The sequence below is a fragment of the Vombatus ursinus genome, unplaced genomic scaffold (genome assembly GCF_900497805.2).
Source record: "Vombatus ursinus unplaced genomic scaffold, bare-nosed wombat genome assembly UNPS02014798.1, whole genome shotgun sequence".
Classification (NCBI taxonomy): Eukaryota; Metazoa; Chordata; class Mammalia; order Diprotodontia; family Vombatidae; genus Vombatus; species Vombatus ursinus.
Genome location: NW_020954576.1, coordinates 80,739,601 through 80,756,548, shown reverse-complemented (window position 1 = coordinate 80,756,548; position 16,948 = coordinate 80,739,601). Strand labels below are relative to the sequence as shown.

Sequence of the window (16,948 nt, the reverse complement as noted above, 5' to 3'; positions counted from 1 at the left end):
AAACCCTGAGACCCTAGACTTGAGAAAAACATACTATTTCAAAAGATTTGTACAACAGTAGGTCCAAAGTAGAACCAAGTTTGGTCCACTTCCTTTTCCAAAGCATTCCATGGCTCATGGAAATCACCATTATATTATACTTGATTCTCTGGTCTTGTTTCTTTATCTGGATGGAATAAAATAATCTCTTGAGGTCCCTTTTACCTAAAGAACTACATTCTAGATATATGAGAAGTGATCAAGTTAATACACTGCTACTTTGAATTTTATTTCAACTTGAATTTTATTATAAAAACCTCTACTTATCAAATTTGTGTCCAAAAATGAAAAGAAAAGGAAGACAAGATAAAGTTAATGTCACTCAGAAATCACATCACTGTGTAAGAAAGTTAGTTTGTTTTCACTACCAGGAAGATTAATTAAATAGCCTATTTATCCCTCCCCCCACCCCAAGCTCATTTAATGAATATAATATAGACTATATGGTCTATATTATAGACCATGCTATTTTTAATACTGAAAGGAAAGTGTTTGTAATAAAAAGAAACTACTTGCATACATCAGTGACCATACAAATATTTTGAAGTGACATCTGACAATTTTTCCAAAAAGAAATAATCAAAAGCTGCAGATTGGAATATGCTAGAGGAAAAAAAATCATGATCATATTAAAATAACCTATGCTACATATACTTCAAATCGCAGTGTACAAGACACTACAAACCCAAATGGCTCATATACAAAATGTAAAATTTAAAACCTCAACAAACACACTAGATTTTTGTTACATTGCCATATATTTAAGACACTGGGAACTATTTAACTTTTAACACAAAAATCTCATTTTAATAGAAATCCTTTCACATTTTATGACTTTGCTACCATTTCACCATTGACAGCTAATAATGGACCCCTATAAATTTAAGTAAATTTTAAGGCAGATTTTATGCTTCATAAAAACACACATCTAATAAAATCAAAGAAGAAATACATTTTGAACGTGTTCAACTCATCTGCAGATGAGGTTCCCAAAGGTGAAAAATAACAATTTTAAAAACAAAATCACAGCAATGAAGTAGAATTTGTAGCTATTGGATACACAAAATACAGTATAAACTGCAAAAATTAACAGTAGCAAATACAGTGTTTAATTACAAAAGTCAAAAATATACAAAAATATTACTCCAAAATGGCAAGTTTTCAACCACAGGTTCACGTAAAAAATGTTTAAATAGTGATGTTATTCCAAAAATATATAAATATATATGTCCAAGCTATTTTTACTTATTTGTAATAGTATAAAAGGCAACTGAGAACCTATAATTGAGGTAGCAAAGCCAAATTCACAAACTTTGGATTAAAATTACAATCCCTATATTTTCATAGCATTTTCCAATGCGATATTTAAGTGAACTCAGATTGTTTAAAAAACTTTAATTTCATATCAATACATTACTTTATAAAACTTTCATAAAAGTATAATTAAAAAATACTGAAAATTTTTTTTGTTAAAAGATATTCCTGGTCCTAAATAAGCAACTGCACCTCACATTCAAAATACTGTACAGAAAAAAATATGAAGTCACCATATTATACATAAAGAAAGCTATGTATTTACATTTTTAAGTAATTTTAGAATTGTAAGTAAGCAAGGTATTACTTTTTTTTTACTTTTTTTTTCTTTTCTGCAGGGCCTATTACTAAATCACTACTTCCTCATATCTTGGTATCCAGCACTGAACACAGAAGAGATTTTAATTTTAACTCAAGGAACTAGTAAATAATACACTTAAACTGTAATTAATAAAAATCCTATCCTAACTGATGAAACAAAAATGTAACTAGCTGTTAAACATACTCTGAAACTGAGTCAAACACAATCATTTCTATTTTTGAATAATGAAATCAACTGTTCAAACCAGAAATGCAAATCTGAAAAGCTAGGAACCTAGTCCAGAAATCAAATATTTCATTTCTGTTTGGTGTATTTGCCACAAGACTGTCCTCTTTTCATATCTTAGGAATAGGAAAATTTCCATTAAAAAGCTAATTCAAATATCTGTACTCTGATTTTTTTTGCCCTTAAGTTTATTAAAACAAATTATGTGAAAATTCTGGCTAATTTCAGTGACTAAATGGTGAACAAACCTAACTTGACTTGACAAACTTATTTCTTACATATTTATGACTCACTATTTGTTCTACTATGCATTTCTTTAGAAAACAAAACAAACAAAAAACAAAATACCTACAGACCCAATGGGAAGATAAGAGGTATGTTTTGTTTGCAAGGAAGCTAGAACTGCAGAAGCATTTAAAAGTCTGAAACAAAAGAGCTTATTAGTAAATGTATGGAAATATACGATATGGCACACGTTGACAGTACTTTTCCCATGCCAAACCATATTTCTTCTTACACTGGTGTTCATCACGAGCTTCTCGGTGGATAAGCAAGATGGTGAAATAAATCACGTAGATATATGGTAAGATATGATTAAAACCTGTGAAGAAACAGATGGTATAAATACCATTAAAGAGATAAAGACATTCTTCCTAATTAGTCTTTACCTAATTGTTTTTTTAATTAAATTTTGTTTTATTTTCAATTCCGAAATCTCCTTTCCCCCACTCACTGAGATGGAAGGAAAAACAAAGCCCATGACAAATACGTACAGTCATGCAAAACAAATTCCCACATTAGCCATATCCAAAAAGAAGGGAAAAAAAGTATCATTCCATAATGAGTCTATTAATTTTCCATCTGATAGCATATTTTATCATAAGTCCTTTGGAATCATGGTTGGTCACTGTCCAATCAGAGTTCTCAAATCTTTCAAAAATGATTTTCCTTACACTATTGATGTTACTGTGTTAATAGTTCTGACTTCACTTTGTATCAGTTCATATAGATCTTCCTAAGTTTTTCTAAAATTATCTGCTTCATTTCTTACAGCACAATGGTATTCCGTCACATTTATATAACATAACTTGTTCAGCCACTCCTCAAATGTTGGGTATCCCCTCAGTTTCCAATTCTTTGTCGCCACAAAAAGAGCAGTTATAAATATTTTTGATTATGCAAGTCCTTTTCCTCTTTCTTTCTTTTTTTTTTAATTTTAATTTTTTTTTATTTTTAGTTTTCAACATTTACTTCCACAAGATTTTGAGTTCCAAATTTTCACCCCATCTCTCCCCTCTCCCCACCCCAAGATGGCATGCATTCTGAATACTCCTTCCCCTAGTCTGCTTTCCCTGCTATCTCTCCCCCCTTCCCCTTCTATTTTCCTGTAGGGTAGGATAGATTTCTGTACCCCATTTCCCGTATTTCTTATTTCCCAGTTGCATGTGAAAACTTTTTTTTAAACATGTGTTTTTTTTAAACTTTGGGTTCCAAATTTTCTCTCTTCCTCCCTCCCTACCCACCCTCATTGAAAAGGCAAGCAACTCAATATAGGCTATACTTGTGCAGTTATGCAAAACACTTCCATAGTAGACATGCTGTGAAAAACTAACTCTATTTCCCTTATTCCTATCCCACCCCACCCCGTTTATTGTATTCTTTCTTTTGACCCAGTCCCTCCTCAGAAGTATTTGCTTCTGATTACCCCCTTTCCCAATCTGCCCTCCTCTCTATCATCCCCTTTTCCTCTTTCTTTGATCTCTTTAGGGTATGAAAATGGTAGTGGTACCAATAAGTCAAAGGGTTATACATAGTTTAATACCTTTCTGGGCATAGTTCCAAATTGCTTTGGAAAATAATAGGTGGACCAGCTCACAGTTAAACCAACAGCACCTTAAAGAACATGTTTTTCCAAAGCCTCTATAGCATTTGTTATTTTCTATTTTTGTCAATTTAAGCCTATCTCATGGGTGTGAGGTGGTACTTAAGAGTTACTTTAATTTTAATTTCTTTAATAGTGATTTAGAACCCTTTTTCACAAGGCTATCAATTGCTTGGATTTCTTCCTCTGAAAACTATGTATTCAAATCCTTTGCCCATTTGTTGATTGGAGAATGACTATTGTAATCTGGCTCAGTTCTCTGTATATCTCAGAAATGAAACTTTATCAAAGAAGCCTGATGCAACGATTTCCTGCATTTTTAGCTGCATTAATTGTTTTGTGCAAAAGAAAAAATTAATATCATATAATCAAAACTGTCCATTTTAACTTTCTGTGAAACTTTTCATCTCGTTTGGTCATGAACTCTTTCCCTATCCAAATATTTGATAAGTAATTTCTTACATGCTACTGTAATTTGCTTATAATATCACTCTATGTCTAAATCATGTATCCATTTGGAGCTTATCTTAGTATATGGTGTGAGATGTTGGTTTACAGCCAAGTTTCTGGCAGATTACTTTCCAGTTTTCTCAACAGTTTTCGTCAAATACTGAGTTTTTACCCCAATAGCTGGGATCTTTGAGTTTATCAAACATTAGATTCCTGTGCTCATTTGCTTCTGTATATCATGCACAAAATCTATTCCACTGATCAGCTCCATTATGTACCTAGCACCAAACTGTTTTGAAAATTATGACTCTATAATCTTATTTTGTTCCTCCAGATGAATTTCATTACTTTTCCTAGGTCGGGTCCTTTGTATAGCATTGATTTAATTTTAGGGTCCCTTCCAATCAAATTCTATAATCCTGTAATTTACTCTCCTCCCTCCCCTGCCCCAACAAGGACTCCAAAAGAATTTTGGTAGGGGGAAGGGTTTGGAGATTAGAATTAAATGAGGGCAGAGTCAAGATGTTGGGATGAGAGGGAACAAATTAATTGAGTAGTATTGCCCTTTTCATTATATTGGCTCAACCTCCCTGGAAACAATTAATATTTCTCAAATTATTATTTGCTTTTATAAGATTTTGAGTTCTAAATTTCCCCCCCCAAGACAGCATGCAATCGGATATAGGCTATACATGTATGACCATATTAAACATACTTCCACATTAGTCATGTTGTGAAAAGAAGAATCAGAACAAAAGGGAAAAACCATGACAAAGAAAAAACAAAAAAAACAACAAAAGAAAGAGAAAATAGTATGCTTCAATCTGTACTCAGACTCCATAGTTGTTTCTCTGGATGTGGACAGTATTATCTATCATGAGTCTTTCGAAACTGTCTTAGATCACTGCATTGCTCAGAAGAGCTAAGTCTAACAAAGTTGGTCATTGCACAGTGTTGCTGTTTCTGTGTACAGTGTTCTCCTGGTTCTGCTCACTTCACGCAGTATCAGTTCATGAAGTCTTTCCAGGTAAGTTCATCTGCTTACCATTTCTTTTTATGCTTCTCTTGAGCCTTGTATTTGAAGATCAAATTTTCTGGGGTTTTTTGTTTTTTGTTTTTGTTTTTTAACCAGGAATGATTGAAAATCCCCTATATTACTGAATATCCATCTTTTCTCCTGAAAGATTATACTTACCTTTGTTAGACAGTTGATTCTTGGTTGTAATCCAAGCTCCTTTGCCTTATGGAATATCATTTTCCAGGCCCTACAATCCGTTAATGTAGAAGCTGGTAAGTCCTGAGTAATCCTGACTCTGGTTAAATGATATTTAAGTTCTTTCTTTCTGGCTGCTCGCGGTATTTTCTCCTTGATCTGATAATTCTGGAATTTGGCTATGATATTCTTTGGAGTTTTCTTTTTGGGATCTCTTTCAGAAGGTGATCAGTGGATTCTTTCAATGACTATTTTACCCTCTGGTTCCAAGATCTTAGAACAGTTTTCTTTGATAATTTCTTGAAAGATGTTCTCCAAGCTTTTTTTGATCATGGCTTTCAAGTAAACCAATAATTCTTAAATTATCTCTCCTGGATCTTTCCAGGTCAGTTGTTTTTCCAATGAGGTATTTTACATTTTCTTCTAGTTTTTCATTCTTTTAATTTTGTTTGATTCTTGATGTCTTGGAGCCATTAGCTTCCACTTGCCCAATTCTACTTTTTAATAAACTGTTTTCTTCAGTTAGCTTTTGTACCTCCTTTTCCTTTTGGCCAGTTCTATTTCCTTCAGTGGATTTTTTTTTTCCATTTGGCCAATTGTATTTTTTAAGGAATTGTTTTCTACATTCAATTTTTTTTATTGGCAAATGTTACAAATGAGGGCTTGATTTATTGTTTTGTTGACTGTCTAGACTTAAAGTGATGGAGAAAATGCTAATAATGCAGATTAAACCTAAAAATGAGTTGTGCATACATTTCCTCCCTATCACCCCCCTCCCCCACAAAAAAGCTGGTTGTTAAATATTTACCAGCATACTCCTGGCACATCTATGATGAAATCTAACTTAGCTATTTCCAAGGATTGGAGAATAGATGCTAGGTATTGCTACAAGCCTGCTAGCAGCCAAACCACTGACTTAATGACCTGTGTACCTATGACATCATACCACCGTTATGGCCACTGAAAGTTAGCTGTCACTAATTGTAAAGAGGACAGCTAGGTGGTGCAATGGATAGAGCACTGGGCCTGGAGTCAGATAGACCTGAGTTCAAATTCAGCCTCAGACATTCACTAGATATATGACTCTGGGCAAGTCACTTAAACCTGTCTGCCTTAATTTCCTCATCTGTAAAATGGGTTAGGGAGAAGGAAATGGCAAACCACTCCAGCATCTTTGCCAAGAAAACCCCAAATGGACTCATGAAAGGCCAAAAACAACAAAAATGTGTAAAGGCTGGAAAGGATCCCTTGGCCTGCTGCTGGGCAGATGTGGCACTGCGTACTCAGTTTTGCTAGGATGGATATATGGGCATGAGAAAGCAGAAGCATCCACTTGAGACCTGCTGACTTTTGAATGAGAAAGTCATAACTACTTGGGGGGTCGAGAACTATGCTGGAATATTGACATCTCATCCCTGCAGTCTCTGATGGAAGCTTAGTGCATGCAAGGTCCCCCTTCTTTAGAAGGGCCTTCTAGGATAATTGCTGAATCACGCATCTGAATTGGGGATTTTTACTATGGCATAACTGTCCAAAATGTTTATATCCCAAAGCAAAGGTTCTCTCTAGTGAGACTAACCCTCAAGAAAAATAGTGCCCAGTGGTTTTGACACTGAAGGAGTTGCCTGGGTTTTATGGCCCATCTACAATTCAATTTTTCTCCTTCCTTTTCAAAGTTGTTGACTCTCTCTCCTGCATACCTCTTATTTCTTTTCCCAATTTTTGATCTACCTCTCTTATTTGACTTTTAAAATCCTTCTTGAGCTCTTTCAAGAGATCTTTTTGGGCTTGAGATCAGTTCATATTCCCTTTTGAGGTTTTGGATTTGGGTATACTGACAATGCTGTCCTCTTCTGAGTTTGCATTCTGATCTTCCCTGTCACCATAATAGTTCTCTATGGTCAGTGTTCTTTTTTGCTTTTTGCTCATTTTGTTTGCCTATTTCATGGCTTTTAAAGTTGAGCTCTCCTGCTGGGGCACAGGTTGCACTGTCCCAAGCTTCTTTTGCTCAGGTTCAGAGGCCTGGTCATTAGCTTTGTGCCCTGGGGCCCCAGGTGCCTATTGCTGGAGGATGTAGGGGTCTGGCAGCTTACCGGTGCTGAGCTGGGGTCCTACTAATGGTGTCTGGTGTGTGCTAAGGCCAGATGGCATTTTTCTGCATTTCCCTGGGGCTGCACTAAAGCAGGGAAGGTTCAGCAGCTGGAGGACACCTGCCTGGCCAGGGGCTGTGCCAGTGCACATGGTAGTTCTCCAACCTGGAGCCTGCCAGTCCCCCAGCTCTGCTAAAGCACGTAGGGAGGTCCTGGTGTCGGCATCTGCCTGCTCCATTGCTCTGGGGCTCAGGATCTCCCACTGGTTTGTTGAGGTGGAGCCTGCCTCCAGCTTGCTGGGATGCTTTCTATCCTGGACTGCGCTCCTCTTTTAACTGAGTGATATGGACTTTATTTGTTGATCCTCTAAGTCTCCTGGATCAAAAGACTGGTCCACCCCATCTTTCTGCTAGCTCTGCTATTCCAGGATCAGTTCTAGGGCGCTATTTTTTGTTTGTTCAGGGATGAAAATTGGAGAGAGACCGCAAACTCCACCATCTTCTTCCTTTTAGTCAAATTTATGGCTTATTTATTTTATTAGTTTTCTCAAAATACTGGCTCCCTAATTTTATTACTTCAACTTTTTTTCTTTCAATCTTGTTCATCTCTTTAATTTTCAGAATTCTATTTTGGTGTTTATATTGTGGAGTTTTTAATTTGTTGGTTTCCTAGTTTTTTAGTTGCAATTTGCTGATCTGCTTTCTTTTTTATTGTTGTAAAGCATCCCATACTTTTTGGTATGTTGTCTCACTGCTGTCATCATCTTGAATGAAATTCTTGTTTCTATGGTTTGTTCCTTAACTCACCCATTCTTTAGAATTTAAGTTAATTTTCAATGAACTTTTTTTTACTCTACGCTTCAAAGTCTCTTTGTTGAATGCAATTTTTATTGCATTATGGTCAGAGAAAGATGCACTTAATATTTCTGCTTTTCTACATTTTTGGTGTGGCTTTAGTGCCCTAACCCGTGCTTAATTTTTGTGAAGATTCCATACATGGCTGAGAAATACATATACTCCATTCTATTCTCATTCAACACTCTCCAGAGATCTACAGCATATCTAACTTTTCTAAAATTCTATTCAGCTTAATTTCTTGTTTATTTTATGATTAGATTTATCCAAGTCTGAGAGGGTTAAATTGAAGCCCCCCCACTATTATAGTTTCCTCCTATAACTCATTTAATTTTTTCCTTTAAAAATTCAGATGTTACACCATTTGGTACGTATGTTTAATATTGATATTAATTCATTGTCTATGATACTTTTAAACAAAATGTAGTTTCCCTGTTTATTTCTTTAAATTAGGCCTATTTTTGCTTTGAGACCATACCCCTTATTTTAACTCTGTGTATCTTTCTGTTTCGAATGTGTTTCTGGCTTCCAGTGACTAATTCATTGTGTTCTATTTTGTGGGTGAGTTCATCCCATTCCAGTTATACTTGCTAAGTGGGTATTTCCCTTCATCCTATCATCTTACACTTTTCCTTCTCTTTACGCCGATCCTTCTTCAGTGTACTTTTTTTTTCCAATTTTGTCAACTGTATTTTTAAATGAATTGTTCAGTTTTTCTATCTCCCTTATTTGACTTTTAAAATCCTTCTTGAGCTATGAAGTTATTGATTGTTTCTATGATTTGTTGTATGACCCACTCATTCTTTAGGATTATTTAGTTTCCAATTAATTTTTAGTCTATCTTTCCATGGCTCTTAATTATAATTTTTATTGCATCATGATCTGAAATCCCTGATCCTTCTTTAAGAGTCTGTTTTGTTTCTGACTACCCTCCTTAACCTACCCTCCCCTCTTACTCCTCTATGTCCACTGGGGAAGATTAACTTCTCTACTCAACTGTGAACATGTGTATTCTTCCATCCACTAATCAGTTCAGATGAGAGTAGTTCAAGTGTTGCCTGCTCCACATGGACATGCCTATTCCTCCACTGTATAGACACACCCCATTTATATGAGATAATTTTCCCCATTTGTCCCCTTCCATCCCTGGTTCCCAGTGCATTCCTCTTCCCCACTCATTCCATTCTTCTTTTGAGATCCAACAAAAATTTTTTTTTTTCGTAATTTATCAGCTGAGAAACAGCTTTCAGTTCTATAAATTTGATTCAGTTCTCTATATATTTGAGAAATGAAACCTTTATCAGAAAAATTTGCTTCAAAAACTTTTTCATTTACTATTGCTAAGTGTATTTCTCTCCATCCTATTCCCCCCATTTATTCTATTCTGTCTCTCCTTTCACCCTGTCCCTCCTCAAGTGTTTTGCTTCTGATTAACCCCTCCCCCAATCTGCCCTCCCTTTTATCACCACCACCCCTTTCCCTTATCCCTTTTCCCCTTACTTTCATGTACAGTAAGATAGATTTCTATACCCAGCTGAGTGTGTTATTCCCTCTTTGAGCCAATTCTGCTGAGAGTAAGGTTCACTCACTCCCTCTCACCTCCCTGCTTTCCCATTCACTGTAAAAGCTTTTGCTTGCCTCTTTTATGTGAGATAATTTACCCCATTCTACCTCTCTCTTTTTCTCAGTACATTCCACTCTCACCCCTTAATTATATTCTTCAGATATCCCTTCATATTCAACTCACACCTGTGCTTTCTATCTACTCTAATAATGAAAGGTCTTATGAGTTACAAATATCATCTTCCTATGTAGAAACATAAACAGTTTAACTTTAATACATCCTTTATGATTTCTTTTTCTTGTTTATCTTTTTATGCTTCTCTTGAGTCTTGTATTTGAAAGTCAATTTTTCTATTTAGCACTAAATTCCTCTACATTGGTGAATGTCAATTTTTCCCCATTCATTGATTACATTCAGTTTTGCTGGATAGGTGATTCTTGGTTTTAATCTGAGCTCCTTTGACCTCTGGAATATCATATTCCAAGCCCTGCGGTCCCTTGACATAAAAGCTGCCATATTTTGTGTTACCCTGATTGGGTTTCCACAACACTTGAATTGTTTCTTTCTGGTTGCTTGAAATATTTTCTCCTTGACTTGGGAACTCTGAAATTTGGCTATGGGAGTTTTCATTTTGTGATCTCTTTCAGGATGTGACTGGCGGATTCTTTCAATTTCTATTTTACCCTCTGGTTCTAGAATATCAGGGCAGTTTTCTTTGATAATTTCTTGAAAGATGATATCTAGGCTCTTTTTCTGACCATGGCTTTCAGGTAGTCCAATAATTCTTAAAATTATCTCTCCTGGATCTATTTTCCCAGGTCAGTTGTTTTTCCAATGAGATTTCACATTTTCTATTTCTTCATTCTTCTGGTTTTGTTTTATTATTTCTTGATTTCTTATAAAGTCACTAGCTTCCATTTGCTCCATTCTAATTTTTAAGGACTTAACTTTCTTCAGTGAGCTTTTGGACTTCCTTTTTCATTTGGCCAATTTTGCTTCTTAAGGCATTCTCCTCACTGGCTTTTTGGACCTCTTTTGCCATTTGGCCTAGTCTGTTTTTTAAGGTGTTATTTTCTTCAGTATTTTTTTGTGTCCCCTTTACCAAGCTGTTGACTTGTTTTTCATGATTTTCTTCCAGCATTCTCATTTCTCTTCCCAATTTTTCCTCTACTTCTCTTACTTGATTTTCAAAATCCTTTTTGAGCGCTTCCATAGCCTGAGACCAATTTTTATTTGTCTTGGAGGCTTTGGATGTAGGAGCTTTGATGCTGTCTTCTACGGGTGTGTTTTGATCTTCCTTGTCACCACAGTAACTTTCTATAGTCAGTTTGTTTTTGGCTTTTTTTTTCCCATTGTTTGCTCATTTTTCCAGTCTTATCTTTTAGTTCTTTAACTTAGGGCTCTGCTTCCAGGGTGGAAGGAAAACTGTCCCAAGTTTCAGGGGTTTTGTGCAGCTGTTTTCAGAGTTACTTCTAGGTACCTATAAGTTTTCAGTTCTTCCAAGGTGTTATGATCTAAGGAGAGGTATTTACTACTCTTCTGGCCTATGCTCTGGTCTGTGAACAACCACAAGCATTCTTTGATGTCCTGGAACCGTGAGGAAGGTCTCCACTCCACTGTGACCACAACTCTGCTGTGCTAGTGCTTTCCTCACCCTGGGACTACTACCCAGGACTGCAACCCAGATCCAAGTATGAGCAAATCAATAAAGTCCTGCCCCAGTGCTAACAAAAAGACCTTCATAATCTCCTTCTGACCAGTTGCTCAATCCCCTTACCATGGATTGAGAGCTCCAGAAACAGCCACTGCAGATTCAGTGGTTCCCAAGGCCTACTCTTGGTTTGCTGTGGCCGGGGCTGTGCTGATGTGGCCTGTGCTGGAATGAGCTCCACTCTCACCCAGGTGTGACAGACCTTTCCCACTGACCTTCCAAGTTGTCTTGGACTGGAAATTTGTTTCACTGTCTTTTTGTGGGTTCTGCTGCTGTAGAATTTGTTTAGAGTCATTTTTCAAAGGTACTTGGAGAGGTTTGGGGGAGAGCTCATGTGAGTCCTTGCCTTTACTCTGCCATCTTGGCTCCACCCCAAGTTCTTTTCTTTAATAAGGTTTTATACCTCTTTTTCCAAGTTGTTAATTTTCTCTTTTCATATCTTTCTTCTGTAGCGCTCATTTGGCTTTTGAAATATTTTTTTTTCCTTTGAGACTTGCTTGTAGATGTTTTCACATCATTCTTTGTCACCATAGCAGCTCTTTATGGTGGGATTCTTTTTTTTTTAAATTTGCTCATTCTTCCAGCCTACTTCTTGACTTTGGACTTTGTTAGTGAGCATAAAGGGAGAAAATGACCTGTACTTCTGTCCTTTGACATCCTTTTGCTGCTTCTACAGCAGCATGATCCAGGGAGAGATCTATTCACTACTCTTTATCTGATTTCCACAAGTTTCTGACCCAGGTTTGAGTCTGGAGACTTTAATGTGGCTGAGAATTTCAATGTACTACAGCTAGACTTTGTCATGATTAGCCAACTGGGAGGTTACACAGGTTCACAGAAACTTGAACTCTGGGCTCCCCTTTGGTTTGGAGCTTATACACTGGACTAAAAGCTAGAACTAAGTCATTGCTGCTTGGCAAAGTGTGCCTTCCTGGCCAGCCCCTAACCCAGGGCTGGGGAACTTGTGGCCTAAAGGCTGCAGGTTCCCCACCCCTACTAAACTCAGTATTTACAGACCTGTCTCCCTAAGCTGCCCTAGGCTTGAAAAATGACTCAATGTGAATTTTCTTGGCTTTCCCAATCAGAATTCAAGTTGGTGCATTTTCTAGGTCATTGTGGAATAGGTGTGCTAGGTGAGCTAGATAAAAATGCTCCCTCTACTTCCATCATCTTGACCCTGACATTATTTACATCTAATCTCCAAACCCTTGCCCCTCCCAAAATTCTTTCAAAAAATTCATCCTAAGTTTTGGAATCCTTATTAGGGAAAAGAAAAAAGTAAATTACAGGATCATAGGACTGGAAGGGACACTAAAAATCATCTATTTTGTCTAACTCAGACAGAAGGAGACAAAGGGGGCAAAGTAGGAATTTGAACCAAAGTCCTCTAACCTCAAATCCAGTGCACTTTTCCTACACTAATGTACGAAATTAAACATAGTTTACATGATATTCTCTTATAAGGGAGAAAAGTACAAAACTAAATAATTTACTTGAGTCCCCCCTGGTATGACAGTTTTGAACTGAGACATAATAAACCAGACATCACATCTTAATATAAGGATCTTCAAAATAAAAGATTCTACCACATCTAAATAGCCTATTCTACTAATTAACAATCCTTAATACCAAGAGATTGTTCTTCCATATCTTTAGTCAATCTCCTCTTATTCCGTCCTCAGTAGAAAATTAAAACACCAAATCATTATGGGGCTCTCTATAGGACGTAATATGAATGATAAGAATAGGTAGATGCCAGTAAAAATGTTCGCAGCTAATAAATACTTTTGAAAGAGCTGCTTTGACTACTGATGAAGTTGTAAACTGATCCAAGCACTATGGAGGGCAATTTGGAGGGAAATATGCCCAAAAGGCTACAAAACTGTACATACCCTTCAACCCAACAATACCATTACTAGGTCTGTATCCCAAAGAGATCAAAGGAAAATGATCTACATGTACAAAAATATTTATAGCAGCTCTTTTTGTGGTGGCAAAGAATTGAAAATTGAGGGGATGTCCATCATTTGGGATATGGCTGAACAAACTGTGGTATATGACTGTGATGGAATACTACTGTGCTATAAGAAATAACAAGCAGGATAGTTTTGGAAAACCTAGGAAGAAATAAACTTACTGATGCAAAATGAAGTGATCAGAACCAGAAGAACATTATACAATGATCAAATGGAGCAGCCAGAAAGCTCAGTAGAGAGCTACCTCTGAAGCGGGGGGGGGGGGGGGGGGGAAGACCTGAGTTCAAATCTGGCCTCACACAAATACTAGCTGTTTGACCTTAGACACATAGTCTCTGTTTGCTTTAATCCACAGAGAGGAGAAGGAAATGGCAAACCACTACCGTACCTTTGCTAAGAAAACCACGTGGAAAGTATTGGCTTGCTATGGTCCATAGGATCATGAACACAACTAAATAACACCAATGATCAAAGACAATTCCAAGGGACTTATGATGAAAAATGCTATCCACCTTCAGAGAAAGAACTGATGAAGTCTGAAGGCAGATTGAAGCATAATTTTTTCACTTTTTTTTTTTTTTTTGCAACATGACTAGTATGGAAATGTTTTGCATGACTTCACATATGTATAATTGATATCACATTTCTTGCCTTCACAACGAGTGGGGAAGGGATGAGAAGGAAAAATAGAATTAGAAACTCAAAAAAATTTCTTAAACCAAATGTTAAAAGTAAATAAATTTTAAAATAAAAAAAAAAAGTTGCTTTAAAATCACTCCCTTAACTTCCACTTTCCTAACAGAATATACAATTTTCTCCAACAAAAAACAGCTACATTTGTGCTAGCTTATTTGCCGGATCAGTGAATCAATACCAACAGCAGAAGATTAGAAACTGTTACCTGGTAGCAGCCACATTGCACACTACAATTAAAATCCATATATCCAGAAAATACCTCCAACATTTAGAACTCAGGAGTCTCCCCACCCTCCAACCACAAAGCCTTTAAGTCAGAGCCTACTGAATACTGTGGATAAAATTAAGACACTCTTGGCTATCTGGTTTCCCTGGCAGAAGTCAGTTAAGATTAGAAGGGGCCCTTGTTGGAAAGCAATTAAGGACCACAATAGCAAAAAGAAACCATGTACTTCAACAGTCCCTAAGTGTATCACTGTTACAATGAGTATAACTAGTTCTTAATGATGACCAAGTCAACCAGAAAAGTTATTTAATACATTTTAGAAAATTTTTCAACCCCTCCAAAACAGTGAAATTTCTAAAAATATTCCAGGACTTTAAAGGTAAATAAGCTTCAGTTATGGAAATTTCACTCATCGAAAGTGTGCTAGATATCAACACATCTATTTTCTTCCTAAAAGCAAAGCAGAAACAGTCTGAGATATCTGCAACCCTTCCAGGCAAAAATGAAATGCAATCACACTGGATTCAAATTCACATGCCCATTTAAGAATAGAATCTATAGATCTTTCATTCAGGCTGGGAAAATACTAAATTTAACACTCTCATTACAAGTAGTTAAATATCAGATCTTACCACATGGTAGAGACCAAGACAGAGCCATAATGAGATCACCCAAGTAGTTAGGATGTCGAACAAAACCCCACCAACCAGACACTAGAAGATTCTTTCCACTTGAAGTATGAATAATTTTCAGATCTGTGTGTAAAGAAATACACATTTCATATAATCAAGTATATAAGCACATGTAATTTTAGTACATAAAAATAATTTTTTACATAATCAATACTTACGTGCCAAATTAGGATCATCGGGATTTTTCCGAAATGCATTTTTCTGAGAGTTTGCACAACGAAATACTGTATATCCTGAAACTAAAATTAAAAAAAATTCTCATTTAATAAATTTTTAACAAACTCAAATAGCTTTCAAAATTCAAATTCAAAGTTCAAAAAAATTTACTATTGCCATATTCCCTTAGTTATGTCAATACTTAAACCCTTGGGATCAAAGAAGGACAAGGACTGTAATGAAATTCCATTCTACAATTAAGATTATGGTATCCAAATTCCAATACATAGCCTCAATCATTTGATCAAGTTTTCAGTATGACCAAAATATGTTTTTCCCCCCACTTCTAAGGATCAGTTAGTTTTAAAGCTATTATGTCATGAATTTATTAATGCTGATTCAACATTCAGGCTTGAATAAATCCATAATAAAAGGTCATTTTAAGCTAGCTGTTCTTACATTACTAATATTCAATATATTTTTAAGCAGTAGAAATAATTTCCCTCTCCTATTTTTGGTAAAATTATGCAGGGTTGACAAAAGTAAGTGAAACCCACTAATGAGCCAGACTAACTCAATATGACATTTATTAAATGCTTGCTATTCTGAACAAGAGGGAGTACAATAGTAACATACTGTCCCTACCCTCAAGATAAAAACAATCTAATTGGAGAAGAGGCATCAAACAATGCAACAGAATGTAAATAAAAACAAAGTATCAAATTTTAATTTTAATTCATCTCATACATAACAGGATAATGGGATAATAAAAACTAGTATTTATGTAGTGTACACATGTAGTGTTGTAAACTGTAAAACATCATTGTTAGTCTGCCTGAATAATCAACCTGTAGATAATCTAGGGCTGGACATTTCCCTATAGTCCCTAAATGCACATATACTTTACAACCATCTTACTCACACTGTGCCCTTTGCCTGAAAAGATGACAATATTATAATTATTAGCAACTGGTACTTTTAAATAGTACTTTTAGGTTTGCAAAGAACTTCTATATATTATCTCATTAGAGTCTCACAAGGTAGGTATTATTTATTAACCCCATTTTTAGGTGAGGAAACTGAAGATTAGAGGTGTGGCAAATGTATAGGGTTGGAACTTTGGACTTAGAATCAGTTAAGACGGGGGTTCATATTATACCTTCAGCACTTATTAACTATGTGATCATGGGCAAATAATTTATCCTGAGTGTTTCCTCATCTGTAAAATAAAGACTAACAGGAACAAATTGTTAATCCCTGCCTTCGGGATTGTAAGGCTCAAATAATGCATTTGTAAAGTGCTTTGAAAGCTTTGGAACCAAGATATGAACACTGGTCTTCCTAATTCCAAGTTCAGCTCTCTAACTGCTATGCCAGGCTATCTCTCTACTGAGTATCTCTTTAGCCCCAATCCTAACTAATGAATTCCATATTTCAAGGTCCAATATAAATGCTAACTTTCTATAAATCTTCTCTGATTGTCCCTCTCCCCCTCGACACCGAGTGATCTCTTCTTCCTTTGACTTACAGCATTTTTA

General features: G+C 36.0%; 1 protein-coding gene across 2 annotated transcripts in view; it reads right to left on the bottom strand.

Annotated features, from left to right (window-relative positions):
- Positions 1-818: 818 nt before the first annotated feature.
- LOC114050021 (lamin-B receptor-like) overlaps positions 819-16,948 on the bottom strand; it is a 44,207-nt gene continuing 28,077 nt past the window's right edge. For both annotated transcript variants that reach the window (XM_027871542.1, XM_027871543.1), the window contains 3 exons: positions 15,413-15,493; positions 15,195-15,317; positions 819-2,501 (listed from right to left, as the gene is read on the bottom strand). In XM_027871542.1, the coding sequence (XP_027727343.1) occupies positions 2,341-2,501; positions 15,195-15,317; positions 15,413-15,493 (365 nt within the window). In that variant the 3' untranslated portion in view covers positions 819-2,340. The remainder of the gene's footprint in view (positions 2,502-15,194; positions 15,318-15,412; positions 15,494-16,948) is intronic.